The sequence below is a fragment of the Photinus pyralis genome, unplaced genomic scaffold (genome assembly GCF_008802855.1).
Source record: "Photinus pyralis isolate 1611_PpyrPB1 unplaced genomic scaffold, Ppyr1.3 Ppyr1.4_LG3a, whole genome shotgun sequence".
NCBI lineage: Eukaryota > Metazoa > Arthropoda > Insecta > Coleoptera > Lampyridae > Photinus > Photinus pyralis.
In genome coordinates this window covers 8,330,559-8,355,946 of record NW_022170509.1, presented here as the reverse complement: position 1 = coordinate 8,355,946, position 25,388 = coordinate 8,330,559, and the positions used below count along the sequence as shown (strand labels likewise).

The window sequence follows — 25,388 nt, the reverse complement described above, 5'->3', positions numbered from 1 at the left end:
AATAGATCTTTTTTTATCGTTATCTAACATGTATACTGATGAAATGACATTGATGTGTTCCAGCTTAAGATCTCGATTCAGAAATCTTTCCCTAACGTAGAAGTGACGAAGCTCTAATGTTTCGATTTTCGATGATACGTTGAATTTTGGATAACTTCGTCGTTTATTTTTTCGGGTCCTTTTCGCCTGTGTAGTCGGCATCACTGTAGACTGTAGAATTTCTTCATGCCTTTTAGTTGCCTGGAATTCCAGTTGCAACTATGAACTCATCAATTTTTGCCTTGTTGCTACCTACAACCAAACCATCATTGTCGTAGATTGCAATATATAGACAATTCTTTTTTTTTGCGGTAGAACAGACACGAATCAGCATTACTATTCTTGAAACTCGTTTTTGTGACGAAGGCAACGAAACGCTTGTTCCAACAATGTAGTGCTTGAATAGTGTCATACCTTGCAGGTCTGAATCCTTTGGCTACCAGTCGCCCCTTGAAGGGAATTCTCCCAACTATATTCAATTTTCTGACGTAAAACCTATCGATTCTTCAAGACTTGTACATCATTTGGACGATCAACTAATACCCAAGTTCCATTCTCTTTCAGAGCTTTCAAATCTTCATGAAGATTCCTTTTTTGTAGCTTGACTGCAATGATTCATAATACGTTGTTAGATCTTTGTCGTTACTGATAGCAAATCCAGCCATATACACGTATCCTCACTGGTCGTCCATTTTGCTTTCTTCCTTGTACGTTTTACATCGTTTCTCTACTAATGCTTCTTCGTCTGGCATTTGACTTCCTCCGGAACTAAGACGGTGTGTCAAGACACTCTTTCGCCCAATGGCCTTTTTGATTACATTGATAACAAGCAAATTCCTGTTTCGCACGATCAGTATCATTCTTGCATTTTTCACTATTTTGCCTTAGACCGCTTTTACGCGGCGATGTATTTGCCCAGACCCCGGTATCTCGGGTACACCTGAAACATTGCATCTTATTGAGCCGTTCACACACGCATACTTCCCACATACACAGTATCGGCGAGTAAATTTCGGTCTCTCCATAGTCCTTTTTTTTTCTCTTATTACACTAAATCATTGCGCGTTAACTATTATGTATTGTCCTGTAATTGGAAGGTCTGTTCTGTTGGGCAATAAATCTCTATTATTATTATTATTATTATTTAGGATTTTTGGGGGACTGATGGGCTGTTGGTTCATTGGAGCTGTTTACACGAGGAGACTTTTCATTAGCTCGCCGGTATTCCTCCTATTTTACTTTATTGCGTTTTTCCAATGCGGTATATTTGGTTCCTATCAAATTTTATTTTGATCTTAAGTCCCATACTTCTTAAGATCATTTTCTGTTTCCTTCACTCTTTTGGAATATCAATTTGGTTTATTTTAGTTGAATTTGTATCTCAGCGTTTGGTTTTCCTCTTAGAAATTTGTTTGATGCGAAATTTATTGTTTTAATGATCTCGGTTTTGTAAATTATTCAATTTTGATGAGGTGTAAGACACATCTGGTCAAGTTTGCGTACTTAATAACAGATTCTAACGGGTCGTTTGCGATAAGAAGGGTTCTCATCAGACTAAATTAATGCACATCTGCTGCTGTCAACGAAGACGCGGGTTTTTCGAGAAATTGTGCGAGTAATGTCAGTGGGTTCGATTGTGATTTGCGGTTGATTTGAAAATTCGTAAACAATGAGATTATTTTATGGTGGAAGTGGTCTTTCTCTAAATTCTGGAGACAGCGAAAAAACGAGGCTGTTTCTACCATCCAAACGGCCTCCGAAAATTGGTTCATCTTTTTTATCCAACCAGTCCTGTTTGTCATCTAATTCTGTGTTATATAGCAAAAAGAACCTGTCAGCGTTTGTGTGAGTTCAGTGCGCTTAGTATCGCAAATTTTGTATTTGGATTGTTAAGAAAAAAACTGTAAGTAATTTTGCGATTTCTTATTTTATTTGTCGACGGCATGCGTTCGGAGTAATGTATCCAAACAAGCTTGGTAAGTGTTTGAGATCTTGGATCGATCTCCGACTTCGAACGAAGGACCAGGTTGTTTCGTAACCAACGATAATAATTTTATTAAATTTCAAAAACAAGCATAATTAAATTAAAGTGAGTATAAAGTTTGAATTTATCATCTTAAGATTACCGGTTTACATTATTTGCTGAACGACCGATTCCGGCGCGGTTCAGAATGCGACTTTTTCAAACTGCCCTAAATTAATATTCTCGAAAACCCCATGTAATGTGGCCATGTGTTTATGGTCCACCTGGTCACGCATTCGGAAACGTAAGTTGTGAAGTTAGGGTGACAAGGCGGTGGTTTTCTTTGAGACCGAAACTAAATATTAAGATAGCACGAAAAAACATATGGACAACATAAATTAAATATCAAAGTTTCTTAAAATTACTTAATTATTCAACAGTAAGCTTTTATTTCTTTCAGGGATTTTGTTTTAATTTGGTTACTTTGTGGTTTAGAATACATTTTAGTCATTGTCAATCAATGAATTGTGTGTTTATTCGAATCCAAAGTGCGATCCAGATATTGTTTTCATGTCAGATTTTTTTCTTTCAATCAAAATGCGTGTAATAAATTCTTTGGAATTTTGGAATTTGATTGAAGCTAGTCAGTTTCCCAAATTGTTAATTTAAATCAATATTGGGATTTTTCTTTATAGCAGATGCCGGCTATGTACGAGGATCGATTATAAAAATTCTGCGTTTTAATTTTGTTTGTTTCAGCTACCTAAACAGGTATTTTTTGGGTGGTGTAGTGACCGCACGAGGTAGGTATACAATTTCCAGGTATGGAATTTGAAAAATGATTAGTTACGTATTTTGTGACCTTTTGTGAACTCCCCTAGTGGTGAAATACTTTCTAAATCCACCAATAAGGCACCACTGAATTTTTACCTTTGTTCCATACCTAGATGGGAGATTAATTAGTTATATCACGTGAACTCCAAACTTTGACAATTTCAAATCGTGCTTTATCTGGCGACTTCAGCCAGATTTGGTTTACCAAATTCTTTGGCCATATTTTATTCGTGATTAGCACAAATATTTTGTGCTCATTGAAGTTGCTTCAAGTAAGCGGAGTAGCTATTCTGTGTTTGCTGGTATTGCCGATAGGAAAGGAATCGCTTTCTATATAACTGGACCAACTTCATGGAAACCAGCGACTACATGCTTTAAGCATTGATTGTGTCCACGTCAACCGTACCCTGTGGGAATGCAGTTGCATACTAACTTATCGATTAATGATCACAGAAAGCCGATAACATAACAAATTTATTTACTGTCAAACAGGTCAGTTTCGTAAGGGGTTCACTACGGGTTAAATTTCTGTAGCTATTTGTGGATGTTTGTAAATTATTCTACGTGATCGGCAAAATGGTGAGAGAACTTAAGCACGTTAACTTTTAAGTACGGTTTGAATTTCAGCGTGAGGTATTATCAGTTCATATTGGCCAGTCAGGTGTACAAATAGGAAATGCTTGTTGGGAGCTGTACTGCTTGGAGCACGGTATTGGACCTAACGGTGAGCTGTGTCGTTCGGAAAACGGCTGCGTTGGAGATGACGATAGTTTCAACACATTCTTCAGTGAGAGCGATACAGGAAAACGAGTGCCAAGGGGAGTTTTCGCAGATTTAGAACCCACTGTAATTGACGAGGTACGTACCGGTACCTACAGGCAGCTGTTTCATCCGGACCAATTAATCTCCGGAAAAGAAGACGCGGCAAACAACTATGCCCGTGGACACTACACCGTTGGTAGGGACATCGTGGATAAAGTTTTAGACCGAATTCGAAAACTAGTGGATCAATGCAACGGTCTGCAAGGTTTCCTAATATTTCATTCGTTCGGTGGAGGAACCGGATCCGGTTTTACTTCTTTGCTCATGGAAAGACTGTCCGATGAATACGGCAAGCGCTCAAAATTAGAGCTCGCAATTTACCCAGCCCCACAGATATCCACCGCAGTGGTCGAACCGTATAATTCGGTTTTGACAACACACTCGACTTTGGAACATTCTGATTGCGCATTTATGATTGATAACGAGGCCGTCTACGATATTTGCCGAAAAAATTTGGACATCGATAGACCCACCTACACAAATCTGAACAGGATAATAAGCCAGGTCGTCTCTTCAATTACGGCGTCTCTCAGGTTCGAAGGAGCCTTAAATGTAGATTTGACTGAATTTCAGACGAATCTCGTACCGTATCCGCGAATTCATTTCCCGTTGGTTACGTATGCGCCAGTTACTACCGCGGAGAAGGCGTACCACGAGCAATTGACTGTAAAGCAAATTACTTACGCGTGCTTTGAGCCGTGCAACCAAATGGTCAAGTGCGATCCTCGACACGGTAGATACATGGCTTGCTGTATGCTGTATCGTGGGGACGTTGTACCTAAAGATGTTAATGCAGCTATAAGCATTATTAAAGGTAAACGTGCCATACAATTTGTCGAATGGTGTCCTACAGGTTTTAAAGTCGGCATCAACTATCAACCCCCTACTGTTGTACCAGGGGGAGATTTGGCCAAGGTACAGCGCGCCTTGTGCATGATAGCAAATACTACTGCGATATCAGAGGCTTGGTCACGGCTTGACTACAAATTCGACGTGATGTTCTCAAAAAGGGCCTTTGTACATTGGTACATGAATGAAGGTATGGAGGAGGGCGAGTTTAACGAAGCACGAGAAGACGTAGCGGGCTTGGAACACGATTATGATGAAGTTGGTATGAGTGGGGACCTACATAATGTTGGAGAGGAGCATTGAATGTAAATTAATTTTAAATTGTACCAAGTACAAACGTAATTAAACCTAAATTAGTATCTACAATTCCTCGTATTATTGAGTAATTCACGTAATAATTTGCGAACCTATTACGAGATCGTAATGCTGTCCGGCCATTTATAAGAATTCCTCCACCCCCTGTGTCTCACTTATCAAAAGGTATGTATACTTCGTAGAACTAAAAACTCATATCCTTCATGCTTCATAGTATCATGTGTTATATTATGAGAGTACCCTTCATGAAAGATCTCAGAGAAAGTAATGGCGACAAATGTCTTCAACCGACACTTATTATTTTACCCTTTCTGATTTAAATTTCAATTCGCCAAAAATATTAGATCTTTGAACCAAACGGTGAAATCCGGCGGAACGGAACGGTACGGTAGTCTCGAGCGCCACCAGGAGTTGTCTCATTGCCCCTGGTCAAGGTATGTGGTTTCAAAACGGTGCGGTCACCCAAGTAACAACTATCGATCACTAGCGAAACCCTACAACAAAATTACGGCACACGAAACGGTAACAATTTTTCAAGCGGTAACGAAAGCAAAATTAACTGTGGGTATCTACTGGGAAAGCAGCATTAAGGAAAGTAGATACTCCCCTTATAATCAACGGAAATTAAAATTGGTAAATTAAACTTGCCATAAAATTGCATAAATTTCAATGGCCAGCGTTGAACATATCAAAAAAGGATCGCCTTTAAATCACGCTCGTACCTTTTATCGAATTTCACAAATGCGGAAAGGCAACGGTGGACTTCCCAAGAAGCACGGCGAACCCGCATCATAACGCTGAAAATTAAAATCTCTAATTAATTGCTCGGTTCCCTGAAATCTAAACTGTTTAAGTAATAATTCAGCGCGCTTCCAATGACACTAAACCCAGTCTAATCAGACGCCGTTTGCTGCAACACATTTAATTAGCGACCGATAATTATGTTTACTTAATTGGATGGATTAAAATTCCAAAATTCGGTAGTTCAGTTAACAACTATTGATACTCTCGGCTCCAACGAGAGGTCTAGTTATCTACGTACGTATACGTACGTACGCTGCACTGAACAAAAATATCTCCAATGTCGCATCACACCGGACGTCACGAACCAACAAATAGAATTGTGATTCCACTTTTGAGTAATGTTTCGAGTAATAGTATTTTATTTGTTACTCGGTTGTAAACGTTGATTAACAAGACAAAACGCAAACGGGTAAACGTCATGTTTAAACGCTACTGACTTGTAAAACTGACAGCAGACCTGTAAAACTGACAGCAGACCTGTAAAAATTTTACAAGTTAGTAATCTAGTAATTTCATTGGCCAGAATTAATGCGAAGTCTTTGTTACATGGATAACATGATATTTTAGACATTTCTTCAAGATTAATTTAAGAACTAATTATTTACGTTTACTATTGTTTACAAATGAGTAACAAATAAAATATTGTACATTATACGCCAGGTAATAGTTTTTACTGGCTCTAGGAGATGACAGGCTCGCCTGAAGGCTCGCCAGTCAACTTCTCCTATCGCCAGTAAAAACTCACTTACCTGGCTAATAATGTAATAGTATTTTATTCAGGCGAGCCTGTCATCTCCTAGAGCCAGTAAAAACTATTACCTGGCGTATAATGTACAATATTTTATTTGTTACTCATTTGTAAACAATAGTAAACGTAAATAATTAGTTCTTAAATTAATCTTGAAGAAATGTCTAAAATATCATGTTATCCATGTAACAAAGACTTCGCATTAATTCTGGCCAATGAAATTACTAGATTACTAACTTGTAAAATTTTTACAGGTCTGCTGTCAGTTTTACAGGTCTGCTGTCAGTTTTACAAGTCAGTAGCGTTTAAACATGACGTTTACCCGTTTGCGTTTTGTCTTGTTAATCAACGTTTACAACCGAGTAACAAATAAAATACTATTACTCGAAACATTACTCAAAAGTGGAATCACAATTCTATTTGTTGGTTCGTGACGTTCGGTGTGATGCGACATTGGAGATATTTTTGTTCAGTGCAGCGTACGTACGTATACGTACGTAGATAACTAGACCTCTCGTTGGAGCCGAGAGTATCAATAGTTGTTAACTGAACTACCGAATTTTGGAATTTTAATCCATCCAATTAAGTAAACATAATTATCGGTCGCTAATTAAATGTGTTGCAGCAAACGGCGTCTGATTAGACTGGGTTTAGTGTCATTGGAAGCGCGCTGAATTATTACTTAAACAGTTTAGATTTCAGGGAACCGAGCAATTAATTAGAGATTTTAATTTTCAGCGTTATGATGCGGGTTCGCCGTGCTTCTTGGGAAGTCCACCGTTGCCTTTCCGCATTTGTGAAATTCGATAAAAGGTACGAGCGTGATTTAAAGGCGATCCTTTTTTGATATGTTCAACGCTGGCCATTGAAATTTATGCAATTTTATGGCAAGTTTAATTTACCAATTTTAATTTCCGTTGATTATAAGGGGAGTATCTACTTTCCTTAATGCTGCTTTCCCAGTAGATACCCACAGTTAATTTTGCTTTCGTTACCGCTTGAAAAATTGTTACCGTTTCGTGTGCCGTAATTTTGTTGTAGGGTTTCGCTAGTGATCGATAGTTGTTACTTGGGTGACCGCACCGTTTTGAAACCACATACCTTGACCAGGGGCAATGAGACAACTCCTGGTGGCGCTCGAGACTACCGTACCGTTCCGTTCCGCCGGATTTCACCGTTTGGTTCAAAGATCTAATATTTTTGGCGAATTGAAATTTAAATCAGAAAGGGTAAAATAATAAGTGTCGGTTGAAGACATTTGTCGCCATTACTTTCTCTGAGATCTTTCATGAAGGGTACTCTCATAATATAACACATGATACTATGAAGCATGAAGGATATGAGTTTTTAGTTCTACGAAGTATACATACCTTTTGATAAGTGAGACACAGGGGGTGGAGGAATTCTTATAAATGGCCGGACAGCATTACGATCTCGTAATAGGTTCGCAAATTATTACGTGAATTACTCAATAATACGAGGAATTGTAGATACTAATTTAGGTTTAATTACGTTTGTACTTGGTACAATTTAAAATTAATTTACATTCAATGCTCCTCTCCAACATTATGTAGGTCCCCACTCATACCAACTTCATCATAATCGTGTTCCAAGCCCGCTACGTCTTCTCGTGCTTCGTTAAACTCGCCCTCCTCCATACCTTCATTCATGTACCAATGTACAAAGGCCCTTTTTGAGAACATCACGTCGAATTTGTAGTCAAGCCGTGACCAAGCCTCTGATATCGCAGTAGTATTTGCTATCATGCACAGGGCGCGCTGTACCTTGGCCAAATCTCCCCCTGGTACAACAGTAGGGGGTTGATAGTTGATGCCGACTTTAAAACCTGTAGGACACCATTCGACAAATTGTATGGCACGTTTACCTTTAATAATGCTTATAGCTGCATTAACATCTTTAGGTACAACGTCCCCACGATACAGCATACAGCAAGCCATGTATCTACCGTGTCGAGGATCGCACTTGACCATTTGGTTGCACGGCTCAAAGCACGCGTAAGTAATTTGCTTTACAGTCAATTGCTCGTGGTACGCCTTCTCCGCGGTAGTAACTGGCGCATACGTAACCAACGGGAAATGAATTCGCGGATACGGTACGAGATTCGTCTGAAATTCAGTCAAATCTACATTTAAGGCTCCTTCGAACCTGAGAGACGCCGTAATTGAAGAGACGACCTGGCTTATTATCCTGTTCAGATTTGTGTAGGTGGGTCTATCGATGTCCAAATTTTTTCGGCAAATATCGTAGACGGCCTCGTTATCAATCATAAATGCGCAATCAGAATGTTCCAAAGTCGAGTGTGTTGTCAAAACCGAATTATACGGTTCGACCACTGCGGTGGATATCTGTGGGGCTGGGTAAATTGCGAGCTCTAATTTTGAGCGCTTGCCGTATTCATCGGACAGTCTTTCCATGAGCAAAGAAGTAAAACCGGATCCGGTTCCTCCACCGAACGAATGAAATATTAGGAAACCTTGCAGACCGTTGCATTGATCCACTAGTTTTCGAATTCGGTCTAAAACTTTATCCACGATGTCCCTACCAACGGTGTAGTGTCCACGGGCATAGTTGTTTGCCGCGTCTTCTTTTCCGGAGATTAATTGGTCCGGATGAAACAGCTGCCTGTAGGTACCGGTACGTACCTCGTCAATTACAGTGGGTTCTAAATCTGCGAAAACTCCCCTTGGCACTCGTTTTCCTGTATCGCTCTCACTGAAGAATGTGTTGAAACTATCGTCATCTCCAACGCAGCCGTTTTCCGAACGACACAGCTCACCGTTAGGTCCAATACCGTGCTCCAAGCAGTACAGCTCCCAACAAGCATTTCCTATTTGTACACCTGACTGGCCAATATGAACTGATAATACCTCACGCTGAAATTCAAACCGTACTTAAAAGTTAACGTGCTTAAGTTCTCTCACCATTTTGCCGATCACGTAGAATAATTTACAAACATCCACAAATAGCTACAGAAATTTAACCCGTAGTGAACCCCTTACGAAACTGACCTGTTTGACAGTAAATAAATTTGTTATGTTATCGGCTTTCTGTGATCATTAATCGATAAGTTAGTATGCAACTGCATTCCCACAGGGTACGGTTGACGTGGACACAATCAATGCTTAAAGCATGTAGTCGCTGGTTTCCATGAAGTTGGTCCAGTTATATAGAAAGCGATTCCTTTCCTATCGGCAATACCAGCAAACACAGAATAGCTACTCCGCTTACTTGAAGCAACTTCAATGAGCACAAAATATTTGTGCTAATCACGAATAAAATATGGCCAAAGAATTTGGTAAACCAAATCTGGCTGAAGTCGCCAGATAAAGCACGATTTGAAATTGTCAAAGTTTGGAGTTCACGTGATATAACTAATTAATCTCCCATCTAGGTATGGAACAAAGGTAAAAATTCAGTGGTGCCTTATTGGTGGATTTAGAAAGTATTTCACCACTAGGGGAGTTCACAAAAGGTCACAAAATACGTAACTAATCATTTTTCAAATTCCATACCTGGAAATTGTATACCTACCTCGTGCGGTCACTACACCACCCAAAAAATACCTGTTTAGGTAGCTGAAACAAACAAAATTAAAACGCAGAATTTTTATAATCGATCCTCGTACATAGCCGGCATCTGCTATAAAGAAAAATCCCAATATTGATTTAAATTAACAATTTGGGAAACTGACTAGCTTCAATCAAATTCCAAAATTCCAAAGAATTTATTACACGCATTTTGATTGAAAGAAAAAAATCTGACATGAAAACAATATCTGGATCGCACTTTGGATTCGAATAAACACACAATTCATTGATTGACAATGACTAAAATGTATTCTAAACCACAAAGTAACCAAATTAAAACAAAATCCCTGAAAGAAATAAAAGCTTACTGTTGAATAATTAAGTAATTTTAAGAAACTTTGATATTTAATTTATGTTGTCCATATGTTTTTTCGTGCTATCTTAATATTTAGTTTCGGTCTCAAAGAAAACCACCGCCTTGTCACCCTAACTTCACAACTTACGTTTCCGAATGCGTGACCAGGTGGACCATAAACACATGGCCACATTACATGGGGTTTTCGAGAATATTAATTTAGGGCAGTTTGAAAAAGTCGCATTCTGAACCGCGCCGGAATCGGTCGTTCAGCAAATAATGTAAACCGGTAATCTTAAGATGATAAATTCAAACTTTATACTCACTTTAATTTAATTATGCTTGTTTTTGAAATTTAATAAAATTATTATCGTTGGTTACGAAACAACCTGGTCCTTCGTTCGAAGTCGGAGATCGATCCAAGATCTCAAACACTTACCAAGCTTGTTTGGATACATTACTCCGAACGCATGCCGTCGACAAATAAAATAAGAAATCGCAAAATTACTTACAGTTTTTTTCTTAACAATCCAAATACAAAATTTGCGATACTAAGCGCACTGAACTCACACAAACGCTGACAGGTTCTTTTTGCTATATAACACAGAATTAGATGACAAACAGGACTGGTTGGATAAAAAAGATGAACCAATTTTCGGAGGCCGTTTGGATGGTAGAAACAGCCTCGTTTTTTCGCTGTCTCCAGAATTTAGAGAAAGACCACTTCCACCATAAAATAATCTCATTGTTTACGAATTTTCAAATCAACCGCAAATCACAATCGAACCCACTGACATTACTCGCACAATTTCTCGAAAAACCCGCGTCTTCGTTGACAGCAGCAGATGTGCATTAATTTAGTCTGATGAGAACCCTTCTTATCGCAAACGACCCGTTAGAATCTGTTATTAAGTACGCAAACTTGACCAGATGTGTCTTACACCTCATCAAAATTGAATAATTTACAAAACCGAGATCATTAAAACAATAAATTTCGCATCAAACAAATTTCTAAGAGGAAAACCAAACGCTGAGATACAAATTCAACTAAAATAAACCAAATTGATATTCCAAAAGAGTGAAGGAAACAGAAAATGATCTTAAGAAGTATGGGACTTAAGATCAAAATAAAATTTGATAGGAACCAAATATACCGCATTGGAAAAACGCAATAAAGTAAAATAGGAGGAATACCGGCGAGCTAATGAAAAGTCTCCTCGTGTAAACAGCTCCAATGAACCAACAGCCCATCAGTCCCCCAAAAATCCTAAATAATAATAATAATAATAATAGAGATTTATTGCCCAACAGAACAGACCTTCCAATTACAGGACAATACATAATAGTTAACGCGCAATGATTTAGTGTAATAAGAGAAAAAAAAAGGACTATGGAGAGACCGAAATTTACTCGCCGATACTGTGTATGTGGGAAGTATGCGTGTGTGAACGGCTCAATAAGATGCAATGTTTCAGGTGTACCCGAGATACCGGGGTCTGGGCAAATACATCGCCGCGTAAAAGCGGTCTAAGGCAAAATAGTGAAAAATGCAAGAATGATACTGATCGTGCGAAACAGGAATTTGCTTGTTATCAATGTAATCAAAAAGGCCATTGGGCGAAAGAGTGTCTTGACACACCGTCTTAGTTCCGGAGGAAGTCAAATGCCAGACGAAGAAGCATTAGTAGAGAAACGATGTAAAACGTACAAGGAAGAAAGCAAAATGGACGACCAGTGAGGATACGTGTATATGGCTGGATTTGCTATCAGTAACGACAAAGATCTAACAACGTATTATGAATCATTGCAGTCAAGCTACAAAAAAGGAATCTTCATGAAGATTTGAAAGCTCTGAAAGAGAATGGAACTTGGGTATTAGTTGATCGTCCAAATGATGTACAAGTCTTGAAGAATCGATAGGTTTTACGTCAGAAAATTGAATATAGTTGGGAGAATTCCCTTCAAGGGGCGACTGGTAGCCAAAGGATTCAGACCTGCAAGGTATGACACTATTCAAGCACTACATTGTTGGAACAAGCGTTTCGTTGCCTTCGTCACAAAAACGAGTTTCAAGAATAGTAATGCTGATTCGTGTCTGTTCTACCGCAAAAAAAAAGAATTGTCTATATATTGCAATCTACGACAATGATGGTTTGGTTGTAGGTAGCAACAAGGCAAAAATTGATGAGTTCATAGTTGCAACTGGAATTCCAGGCAACTAAAAGGCATGAAGAAATTCTACAGTCTACAGTGATGCCGACTACACAGGCGAAAAGGACCCGAAAAAATAAACGACGAAGTTATCCAAAATTCAACGTATCATCGAAAATCGAAACATTAGAGCTTCGTCACTTCTACGTTAGGGAAAGATTTCTGAATCGAGATCTTAAGCTGGAACACATCAATGTCATTTCATCAGTATACATGTTAGATAACGATAAAAAAAGATCTATTATAGTCTCTTATTATTGTTTTTTTTGTGGATGGTAATTGAGCAATTTTGAACTATTTATTGAAAGTCTTACTAAATATTGTTATCATAAAAGTTCGGTGTTCTCCATGTTATCCTCGATAGCGATTAGCGACCCGTTGTTATTCGTTTGCAATATTTTGAATTGCTCTACTGATCGGTAGATCAAAGAATTACCTAACCGCAACAATTTTCCGTTATAATTACATTCTATATGAAATAAGAGAGGGATTTGTTTGAAATGTTTTAAAAAGCGTGAATATGCGCGTTGTTTCACATACGTTTGAATTAAATTCCAGAAATTTTCCATTACGTAGCAGAAAATAAGTGATATGGGACTGTTTAACTTTTGAAGATATAAATTAGATCATGTAAGTAGAGGGATCATGCAAACTCCCAAATTGAATAAGGCTGTATGCTTTTTTTTCGGCTGTGAGCTGCCGTAGAGTCATCCCATACAAATTAAGTTAAACGTAAATGTGTTGGCAAAAGAAATAAATTCGACTTATAACAGGGCTTTAATATTTAATGGTTTTCGAAGATACATTAACACGTCATTTTATTTTTTGTGTGTAGGCCTGAGCATTGATTCATTAATATAGTCCTATATTAGTAACGCAACATGAAATATAGAAACGCTGCCTTACAAATCGCTATAAATGGGTCCAATAAAAAATGTATATGGATTCTGAGCGACACGCTGATTTACTGTCGGCACGTCTAAACTTAATTTTCGGGATATCAGGCAAACTTACGTCAGGATTTTAGAGTGCAAGAGACATCTTCTTGCATGACAGAAAACTACTCCATTATTCAATTGATAGCTTGAAGTACTGAACGCTTCTGTACGAAAACAAGGGTACTATTATTTCCCCAACAATCGCGATCCGGAACGCCACGCCGAGGCGCTATGCTGCTAGACCAACATAAACCTGTATGGTAAAGCTATGCACTTTAGAATAACTGCTGATTTAAAGCGGCTGTTCTCAAGATGTTCCCTCATATTGTAGTAAAACCGCCTGTTGTTCAATTTACGGTAATTTGTGCGGGATTAATTGCGCAGAGGGCTTTAAAATTAAAGCGTTCGTCGCACCGTTTCTTTAATGGAAATCCATCAACGGAAAGCCTCACTTTAATTGATTTCGTTAGAACAATCAATTTACATTTTCCAATACCCTCCCGCTTGATTGCTAATATTTTCTTTTAATTCAAACAACTATGAGTACGTCTTGTGACGAGTAGTTATGACTTCAGAAGTAGATGGAAACATTACAATTCTTTTTGCGTACTTACGTAGTAATATTACTTTAGTCAACTTGTTCGTTCGCTTTAGGCAAGAGTTACAGACCTTGCATTTCAATACAGCTATTAAGTAATTACACGAAAAGTCTGCGAACGTGAAATGGAGTTTGTATTTAAGTTAGAGGAAGTACCTAGATAGTTTAGCTACCGTTTCCATTACAGTGAATTTCGACTGCAGGTGATCAACGAAAACGGATGCTCGTAGAATTAATTAAAGTACACTCTAGTTTGCAAGCATGCCAGGTAATAAAATCTCGATTGGAAAACAACTTGGTGCAGATATCGGCTTAAAGTAAGTAGATTGGTTTTGAATAATGATTAGAAACCAAAGTTAAAGTCAATCCGATTACTGAGATACTAACGTTAGGGGAACTGATCCTGTGACTTTTAAAGCTCTATCGAAAGGTTGCCGTCCATTCGATTTACCGTGCTCCATCCTGTTGACGAATCTCATAATCCCATTTTATACATTTCGTATGAGTATAACCCCGAAAACATAAGCAATTTTGTCGTCGTAAATATAAAGACAACTCGCATAGGGACGGTGCACAGGGAAGCTCCTGTAAATTTCCGGAAATTTGAATAAAAAAGCGATTCAGTTCGTAAAAATGCTATTATTTAAATGGATACACCTTTTGTCCTGCCGGGGAGAATGCCTTCACCTGGAAATTTCAAATAAAATTCGCGTTGGTGTATTTGATTTTTTTTTGTAAAATTTCAATTCAAACTGCTACATTTTGTGCAAAATAAAAAAGTTGTTCCTGCATGAAATTATTAAGCAATTTATTTGGTATCTCTACAAATGCTACTGCGGGCGGATTTTACAATCGTTCGTTATATTAGTCACGGATATCCCGCACAAATGATAAATGTCTCAAGTTATTGGAAAGATAAGAAGCAGTATTTGGACCTGTAGTAAAAAATACGGATAAAAATTATTGCCCATTAAATTATGCAAATTATTTAAATGAGACAGTGGTTTTGCCAAATAAAGCTAGATAAGTATGTAAATCAATACAATAGAATTAGGAGAAAACGAACCCTTATTAAACTGTAATTAACTCCGTTTTTAGATCTTGTGTCTCTCGATGTCCAATGAACTCGTATCATCACAGCTGTACATGTACAACGGGTGCTGATATTTCCTCTCGAGTTGATTCTGGCTTGGTGGACACAGTAACTCGGTGCAGAAGTTTTTTTGTGGCTTCTTGAAAATCTTTGTTTTTCCTTTTCTGAAGGGAGCAGGCGTTGAGCCACATCCTGTTGTATCACACAGCACGGTAGAAAAGGAGATGTGGCTGTAAACTTCCAAGGTTAACATACGATGATCTTCCCCTTAACTCCCAGGGATCAACATCCACAAGTCAACGCGGGAAACAAATGCAGATCGGTATCTTCTCCCACAATCACGGAGTGTTCTTCTTCATATACGCCGCTGCTGTAGACATGATGAGAGCGTCGGCGTCGTCTTGCACTTGAACTACTCTAACGCTAGTATAGCTCTGAGATGCCCTGAGAGCATATTGTTAAACCGCTTTTTGTTTTGTTCATTGGATTGTCGCTTTCAAATCGCCTTGCAATCTCCGAGAAAAATTTTGGAGATGACGACTCGTTGGGGTTGTTTTAGCCTCTTGAACATTCGTCATTTGGTGCAATTTTTTTAGGGCAAAGTTCAGTGCATACTTCAGTTAAAAGTTCACTGATAATTCTACTGATTTTCTTTATAAAAACGAAACGTTTTCGTTTCTTTGTCATGAAAGATGATTTTAATTATTGCAAAAATGTTCCTTCCAATTCGCCCCCGCCGAAATTCTGTCTCAGCAGGGACTGGCTCAAAGAAACACCAATACCAAAGATTTTAGATCTACTTTGTCACAACTTCGCTAGAGATGGGAGAGGGGACGACAGTTGGCAACCATTCATTAGAATACCATGAAAGACAGAACTGTTATTAACCCCCCAAGACGCTTGGTATAATGAAAGCAGCTGAGGATAAAGTTGGATATAAGAAAAGATACGATCAAAGAAGCCTAATTTTGGAAAAGTGTAAGAGAGAAGAAAGTAGAAAAACATCAGTAGCGAAGAAAAAATTAAGACGACAATATCGGAAACTTAAGGCGGAGTTGAAAAAACAAATTGATGAAGCTGGGAAACGTGTAGGTATGGGTTATAACCTTCATTCGGGAATTAACAAATTTAAAAATAATGCATTTGTTTTAAATTAGAAACCATTTAATATAATAACTAAAGGGTTTCTATTGTCAGAAGCAAAGCAGATATTTTCTGATCTACATATTCCGGTCTCATCGTATTTGTACACCAACCGGCGAGAAGACATTTCGTATGTAAACTTCGCGATACTTTGTGGTATTGATGTTGACCATCACGGATGCACCAAAGTGGGCCGAAAGGTTCCCGCCTAATGTTACCCCACAACATTGCTACATCACCGCGTTAGGAAACGTGCCCTGAAGTGAAAATTCCTAACAATTTTTAGTTAAAACCCGAACCTCAGAATTGACTTTGGTGGACACAAACTCCAACGGAACCAAGAAGCAATCCGCAAACGAGGAGCAACGATCTTTCTTTTGCAGTTTCCAAGGCCACTATGTCAGCGTATGTCAAAAGAAGAAAAATGAGGTGTCAAAACCCAAAACTACCAAGGGGAATACCGATACTATGGCTGCGGCAAACCGTCGGGAACGGGAACGTCGTGAATGCAAGGACCTATGCGCTATGAATATGGAATTCATAGCCTGCTCTCGCTTAGTCGTTCTCTTGGGCGTACTAAAACATAATGGTACCGTCTACTTGGACACCGGGGCCAGAGTCAGCGTCGGAAGCCACGAAATGGAACGGTTATTGGAACAGCACGGCCACCAGTTTACCAAAAACGGACTTCACCCTGGTTGCTGGGAAAAGAACACGCCAGACCGTAAAGATAGCTTTAGTGCTCATAGTGCTCAAGGGACAGCTACGGGTAACAATGTTATTCCTTCCCAATGCATCATCTACAAAAAAACTCCTGGGGGTTGATGTTATTGAAGAGGTCGAAATCGTCATCGAAGTGCCCAAAAAGTGTTAGTGCACACATGATCGGCCGGAACAATAGATTTCTTTAATAGAAGAAGAAGAGGTCTGTGTGTTTGATATATTGATCCATTTTTATAAGTTTTTGTTGATGAAATAAATAATTAGACGATAAAAGTTATATTTGTTATATTTTCTCTGGGCTATCGCTTTCGACTTTTCACGTCATCATCAGGTCTTAGCGTGAATTAAAATGAAGTATAAACTTAGGAGGTCTGTATCAAGAGCAATGGTCACTGCCATCCACTTACAGCTACACCGACAGACAAGGCGGTGCACTGCATGCTCGAGCAGAACCGGCTTCCCATGCTATTCGGCTTACTTCGATGTTTTCTCAGAAAAAAGAATATGCCCGAACCCAGGAAAGGTAGCCGTCATACAAAATATGCCGGAACCGAAGAACGTTCATGGATCGGGAATTAATCAAAGTCTTTGAGGCTGTAGCTAGGCCTCTCAGCAAGCTATGAAAAACCTTTCCCGGGAGTACAACGCTGTAGGGGCCGTTCTGGTCCAGGGAAAGAGTGGCCAGTAACACGTTGTCGAATACGCCATTCGACTGCTTACCTACGTCGTCAGAAAGAAACTACGCTACTACGGAGCGAGAAGCCTTGGCAGTTGTTTGGATCATCCATAGTCAGAATTACAGATCACCAGCCTCTCAAGTGGCTGATGACCATCACCCATAGGAGGTCTGGCAAAGTGGGCTCTTCAACTCCAACCATACGACATCCAGATCTAGTATAACTCTGGGAAGACAAACTAGTTGCAGATACACTTTCAGAATCCCCAGTGGAAAATTATGAGGTGTACGAAATTGCAATCGACCTAACAAGCTGATGATATTCGCCAAGAACAGCTACAGAATCCAGAGTTAAAAAAATATTGGATGTTTTTTCGCCACCAGTCAGAGGCGAGGAAGATGCCCGGTAGATCACTCGTGAATACCTGGTTATGAGATGGATGTCTGTATCGGTACACTAACGGCGGAAATGAGGAATCCTCCAACCATAGTTAGTGATGTCTGAGCGTGGACGAACTCCCTTTAGGTGTATCAAGATCAATCCACTTTCGGACACTATGGGATACAGAGGACCTATCGGGAGATCTATCGACGCTACTTTTGGCCCGGGATGTACGAGTACAACAAAGATGTGGAGAGCGATACAATATCTTCAACAGAAAGCCAGAAGGCCGGTGATGCAAAAACGGTTTGAGGTTATCGCCATTGATCTTTTTGGACTTCTATCAGAGAAAGACGGATGATATCGATGGACGTTATATTATAGAAGCCACTGCGAGCTACTGGCATCACCCCACCTATTTGACCTTAGGCAGACAGTTGATATTACGTAAAGTTAAATACCCTTCGCGATTTCCCGTTAAATTAATAAACCCTTCGTTGTCATATCTATGGCATAATAAGATAAGATAATAGGTGGGAATTTCCTATACCACACAACCGAGGAAAGTGGGAGGATTGGATTAGATTGCGGATTCCTCATTAATGAGAAAAAACCAATAAACTTCTAAATTTATTAAGCATGTTCATTGTTCATCTAATCAATAAATAATAGGTTTCGCTCAACACATAAAACGAATTAGAAAATGCCGAGTAGCAAAGACGTTGCGGTTGGGAAGTCTTAGGGAAAGTCATCCCGTTTTAGAAACATCAATAAAAAAAGATAAGATTTATTCCCGAAATCGAACTAGTTTAAGAGATATTGGCTTAAGAAATGAAATTATGCGAGAATGCAGAGAAAATTCCATTCTCTGGACGGGATACGGAAACTATATTTATGATGAAACTAATAAAACTTCAATTCCTTAGAGAATTTTCCAACTTTTACCTGTAGTTCTCAAACTAATAATGAGTACAAATAACGACTAGGCACGCTGTGCAAATTTCATCTACTTGCAAGCAAGCAATTTAAGATTCTATGTTTGCTACCCAACTTCAATACACTTGTAATTACCGACGTACATTCAGTCATTACTCTCAAATAAGTGCAAGAGTTGTGTCCCACTAGTGCTTGTTCATACATGTGAGTACGGCAGTTTTGTTTGATTTCTGAAGTACTATAATTTATTATTACTTTTTTTACGACGATATTCGAATTAATCTATTTCTGTTAAACTACTGTCTAATAGATACGCCTTCAATTTATTTAGTTGTTGTTATCGTCTTTTGAGCTACCTTAACTTCCACTTTCTTATAGAAAATTTATCAATGAAATGTTTAAAATAATTCCTGCCTGGCATGAAATGAAGTTAAATCAATTATTCAAAGAAGACTGATGAAGAAACAACTCCTTTTCCTTTTTAATTGAATCTTTAACGACTTCCGGTTAATAAATCATAACAATTTCAACGCGATATTCACGAAAATATATTGTTAAAATCAAACTCGATCCATCTCTACCTCTTTACAAACCTTCTCCTTAAGATTAGCCAATTTCTAAATTTTATTATTGGTTAGTGTTTTTTTACTACCAACATCAAACGGCTGCCAACCCACTTAATTCAAAACATGCACGTCAACTACGAGCTTATCGTAGAGCCACAGACAACATATACTACAGACGGTCAATCTTAAGGGGAAAAAGCACGCTAAGTTTTGTGTCAAATGTCCCCTTATTTAAAAACCTGCTATCCCTCTATTTTGCTCCATCTATTAGCGCATACAACAATGTGTTGGTTCTTCTACAGATTTCTTTTATTGGAATGGTTTTGCAAATTGTCTAGGGAAAGAAGTATTGATACTTTTTTGTTAGAAAGCTGTCCCACAAGAAATCCCCATAATTTACATCTGAGGCGAAGTGCTGATAATCTTTGCAGGTACACATACAAAGCAAATATCACTTCATATTCGCAATTACGTATTACTCGTTGTCTTTGGGTGCATAAGAAACGATATAACTTACCACTTTTCGAATTCTCGAAAAAAGTGTAATCTCCGTGTTTGTTTATATACCTACGTACTCTACTTGCCTACTTATCTCTCCGTTTGTGGAATAAATCTTGCAATCAGCAATTTAACTTCATTTAACTTGGATAAAGAAAACCTAAACGTAAGCAAATTTTCGAATGAATATTTGCCTCATATGTAATAAATCCCATTTGAGGTGTGCAATTATCGGTCAATTACAGCGGTAATTGCATTGTAGAAAACGAAAGAGCCCTGCGATAATTGCACATTTCATGGGAATACACTTAACAATTTTATAAGTAGGTAAGGTGAGTTTGTAATGTTTATTCGGGAAATATTCCCCCGAATTACACTCGTGCATCAAAATAATCCTGATAATTTTTAGCGCATTTTCCAACGAAGTTGGGTGCGCTATTGCAGCCACTTTCTCTGTCCGTCCGTCTGTCCGAGGCCTTAACTACTCCTACAGTTTTTGAAGATATTTAGTTCGTTCTTTTTGCATTCGGTAGCGTATCGCTCTGGCACCTGAGTCAAAGAAAATCTTGACGATTGAACTGCGCATGCGCAGGCTGCGCAATGTTAACTTTTTTATTTATTAATATATTTTGTTGAAATTTTAATCACAGATACTTGTAGTAAAGGCAAATATATCGCATATAGTAAAAATTAGATGTGCGCATGCGCAGACTGCGCAATGCAAACTTTCTTTATGGAGATATTTCTTTGAAATTTTAACCAAAGATACTTATAGTAAAAGCAAACGTATTGCATTTTATAAATATCAGATTAATAAGCGCATGCGCAGGACGCGCAATATCAACTGCGCAGTAAGTGTCAACTTCCTTATGTATGAAGATATTTCTTTAAAATTTTAACCATATATGCGTCTAGTAATGAAAAACGTAGCGCACATAGGTATGGCCTTTGGGGAAGTAGTGATCAATTTATGGAAAATGCGCTGAAGTTACACTTCATAATTTGTTAAAAGAGCATTTTGATGCACTTGTGCAATTACGTACGAAAATTGTCACAAAGCAAAGTTTTAATAGCGATCCTCGAGATGGTTTATAGTTTTATATCTATTACTGTCTGCCGGTTTAGTGTGTTGTCACTTCACTCAACGAAACCATGTGTATTGTATGCAAAAAAATCCCTTGAATCCGTAAATGACAGTCTAGCTGACTGGAAACTCCGGGAACATATTGCTATACACAAGTAAACGAAGAAAAAATGGGAAAATGTCGTTTTTTCGCATTTAATTAGGTATCTCGTTAACTATTCCTCTTACGGAAAAAATGAAGAGAACGAATTTGTTTAGGATCGATTTTTGTGTATCAGATACAGTTGGTATGATTTTTATTAAACAGAGTGCCAAGGGTCTATTATAAAGTTACTTTCTTGTTCTATTTCTGGGGTTTCCACTAAACTAATTCCACAGTCCGTCGATTTGCAAAACTCATCGGGACAACAGACAATTGTTGGAATAGGTTGTTTTACGGTTCCACCATCCATAAAAATATTGAAAACGCTCTGGGAGTCATCCAGTTTGAAGGACAAAGCATCGAGAAGGGCGTATCAACAAAAACAAATGTTAATTTTTGGGATTACTTTTTTTGTATTTTTCCAGAAAAAACAATAACATTTAAAAATGAACGGTTCTGTACCAACCAGTGCTCGGAATGGAAATTTTCGCCGGAACGCAAGCATCAGCCCATCAGGAGGAAGGGGGGAGGGGGGGGGTAACATAGAAAACATGTACTACGTACATTAAAACAACGAGAAAACGTAACAAAAATTAAATGTTTCATTTTTATTGTTTCCCTTGGTGTGGAGACCAGTGGATACTAATGGGTTTCGTGTGCTGGTATGATCTGAAGGGCGTATTTTCGTTTCCATGTGATTTTTATCGCATTAATGCAATAATATTGTAATACTTTTTACCAACCGGAACAGCGTTCCGGCTCGTTCCGGTCCATTCCGAGCCCTGGTACCAACTGAAAATTCAATTCTAAACAAATTCATTTCTATGAGCTCGAGCAATAGTTGACGAGATAATTGGAAGTCAAATGCGAAAAAAACTGCATTTTTCCATTTTTTCTTGTTTTTTTTGTGTATAGCAATATGTTCCGGGAGCTTCCGGGCAGTGAACTACATAGAATACACTTGGTTTCGTTGTGTGAAATGCCAACATCCAGTTCAGAATACTTTTGGAGCTAATTTGACTGGACTAAGTTGACCCTACACATTGACATAAAATAAAGTTCGTTAAGTGCTCCCTCCCCTAATCAAAAAAATTTGTGATGGTATTATCACAGATACATGTAGGTAGGCAAGGCCGTGCGAGGGGGAGGGGCGAGGGGGGCCCAGGCCCTGGACGCCAAGTCTGGGGGGCGCTGAAGTCGCCTTCGTCGGGAGCGTCAAAGGCGTGAGTGAAAGATTTACCTCGAATTATATAAACGAATCCGTACATACTCTTGTTTCGTATTTTATAAATTCAGAATCAGTAAAAATTTAAAAATTAAAAACTGTCGCGTTTATAAAGTCCGTAATTCCATGGAGTTAGGAAATCAAACAAAAGCGCCTGCATTTGCCATGTTTGATCTCAAATTGCCATGGCACCACTGATTTTCTTAAAAGCGCCAGTTTTGAATTATCCAATTTCTTGGATTCAAAGTTCAGACAAATAAAAGCTATAGTATGCATGGATTCGTAATTTTTTTCCCTACAAAAAACCTAAATAGACTTTCTCTCTAAAATAATTAGAGAAGTCAATAATCAGAAATGAAAAAATTTCTATTGCAATTCCTATGGTGCGTTGAACAAGTCACCACCCGGTATAATAATATATTTATTATGGAAAAACAAAAATTATGTTTATTATTCTAATAAAATCTTTCCTTGTCCAACCTCATAATTTTATATGTGGAGGCCAAATTTAGTTTCCGCCCTTGTATAATAACCAAACCCGCTCCATCAATTTTTTAAATGTTTAGAAAAGAGAAAAATGAAGAATTAAAATGTATCCTATTTCATGTAATTTATGATGTTATACAAGTGAGCGCTTATCTTATCTACATAAAGGCCGGCGTTGAAGCCGAGGAAATAAGGTTTGAGTATGTATTTTATTTTCACAAAAATGACTCCATCTATTACACACTTTTACCACACACAACAGTTTTCTGTGCGTCTACCACATTTTACGACAAATTATTTCGACTGCTGCAAGGTAGACAACACACTAACCGTACTCTATTAGGTGTTGCGTTTATTTCTATAGCATTGCATTGACCGTCTGTAGTATATGTTGTCTGTGGTAGAGCTTAAGGCTCGTCAATTCTTGGGAGTACCTCCAATCAGATTTGCTCTTAATAAAAAAAAAACGGTTTACTTAATTACCAGAAACCACAGTGAAAAAGACATTAATTGACCAGTATTTAGGTAAGTAGGAGATATTCTGGGAGATTTTGCATTCATTCGCGTTTGAGCCACCGATGCGACCAGCGCGGGGTCCATAATAAGATTTTGCTTTCATTCACGTCTAGACTACTGAAGCATCCACCCGATCAAGTTTTTTGTATTACATTTCGAGTAACTAAAGACTTTGCGATATTTTCCGGCAAGGAATTAGTCCGGGAAAGTTTTGGAAAATAATTCGGTCGGGAGAATTAACTTCTCAGTTCTAAATAAAAAGTTAAAAATCATTCAGTTTTGGTTAACGGGTTTGTTAACCATGCAGCGAAAAGTAAACAGAGATTTTGGCTCCGTGTTAGAAAAACCAATTACGACAACTTACGTGAAAAATTCCAGTGCGTATCCTCAAACTTTATCAATTACATAAATTAATACTTAGAAGCGAGTCAATGCAATGTGTCAGCTTATGACGTTACAAGAAGGGATTATTGTGCAATCGGACAAAATAAAATTTGAATAACCATATTGCGACCAAGGACAAACTATTTAAGTGCGCCAGTATATTTTTTGCCACAAAGGGCTATTATTAAAAAATGCAGTGTAATTATTTCATTGCTAGTGAAATCAATATAAGACTAACCTGTGTAGTTTTCATTAATAATAGTAAAATTGTTCTAAACATATGTATTCGAAAAACATTCATAAACATGTAGGGTCTAAAATTTGGGTTTCGTACAAATTTCTCTTTTTGGTGATGGAAAAGGTTCAGAATAATTTAGAAAACTTTTGTTGCCTCCTATTCCGCAGTGCGCTGGCACCCAGATCAAGTTTACCCCATTAGACTCACCGTACCTATCGTCTACAACCAAGCGCCGTACCCAATCGCAACCTGTATGCTGAAAGGGTGCTATACTGACCAAGGGAGAAGCTGATGTCAGCTCTCGGTCGATCAACATATATCCCCTTTAACGCTTTATTTTCTCCATGACGAAGCAACTAATATTTACTTATTGAAAGATCCTCCTAACTTATGAATGGCTCCGTCTATTGTTGGAATTTAACCACGCAATTTTACCGCGTAGTGGCTGTAGATTGTCCACTTTTATTTTCTTCTTTCTTTTGTTAGCCGTAACAAAGTGTACTTCGTTTAAACATACAGCTGAGGCGTTAGTTAGAAAGCATGGAATTTTAATTGCCATCATCAATTCTTTCCAGGTCAGTCTATGATGACTCCTAAATAGTTCACCGAGTTAGTCAAACTCAGTTGACGTCCTCGAAGAGTGGGCCCATCAAGGCCCGTTCTCCTTGTATTCGTAAATGGAACAACCTCATCGGACTTTTCCGAATTAACGCAGAGGTGATGGTTACTGCACCATCTATCCCCCTTTTCAAGAGCCATCTGCATGAGTTCTTCCACGGTGTATGGAAACTTTCCAGTTATGACTATCCCGAGATCGTTTCCCTGTATCCGCCTTCGTTCAGGGTGCCCAGGAGCCCGCCTAGCACCAGGCATCACAGCAGTTGAGATGAAATCCTCTAGAAATCGATGAGTTCATCTCCTTCATCTCGATTGAGAGTATAATGACTCTGCTTCCGAGCATGACGCGGGTCCATCTGACGATTGACCCATCAATGCCTAAGCTTTGGGCAGCATCACTCATGGAATCGAACGTGGTTTTGTTAAACGCTCCCTTGATATCTAGAAGCGCTCCCAGGACTACTTCCCCAACAGACATTCTCCTCTCTAGTCTGCACACGAGGCTATGGAAAATCGTCTCCGTGAACTAAAGAGGCGCAAGAAATGCAAAAGCAGAGGTTCCAGACCGCCCCCTTCTCAGAGTTCCCTCGGTAACCGCCCAGGCAGATACTTTCCAGTTTATCGGCCTTGCGTCGATCCGCGTCCCTCCTTTGG

General features: G+C 38.6%; 2 protein-coding genes across 2 annotated transcripts; one reads left to right on the top strand and one right to left on the bottom strand.

The window, feature by feature from the left end:
* Window positions 1–3,286: 3,286 nt before the first annotated feature.
* On the top strand, window positions 3,287–4,860 carry LOC116166191 (tubulin alpha chain-like). The gene is made up of 2 exons (XM_031481056.1): window positions 3,287–3,415; window positions 3,464–4,860. Exons 1-2 carry the CDS (start codon window positions 3,413–3,415, stop codon window positions 4,808–4,810), a joined length of 1,350 nt encoding a protein of 449 aa, XP_031336916.1. The 5' UTR covers window positions 3,287–3,412; the 3' UTR covers window positions 4,811–4,860.
* Window positions 4,861–7,871: 3,011 nt separating this feature from the next.
* On the bottom strand, window positions 7,872–9,445 carry LOC116165847 (tubulin alpha chain-like). The gene is made up of 2 exons (XM_031480549.1): window positions 9,317–9,445; window positions 7,872–9,268 (listed from the first exon to the last, which is right to left on the bottom strand). The coding sequence occupies exons 1-2, from the start codon at window positions 9,317–9,319 to the stop codon at window positions 7,922–7,924; spliced, it is 1,350 nt and encodes a 449-aa protein (XP_031336409.1). The 5' UTR covers window positions 9,320–9,445; the 3' UTR covers window positions 7,872–7,921.
* Window positions 9,446–25,388: the final 15,943 nt, after the last annotated feature.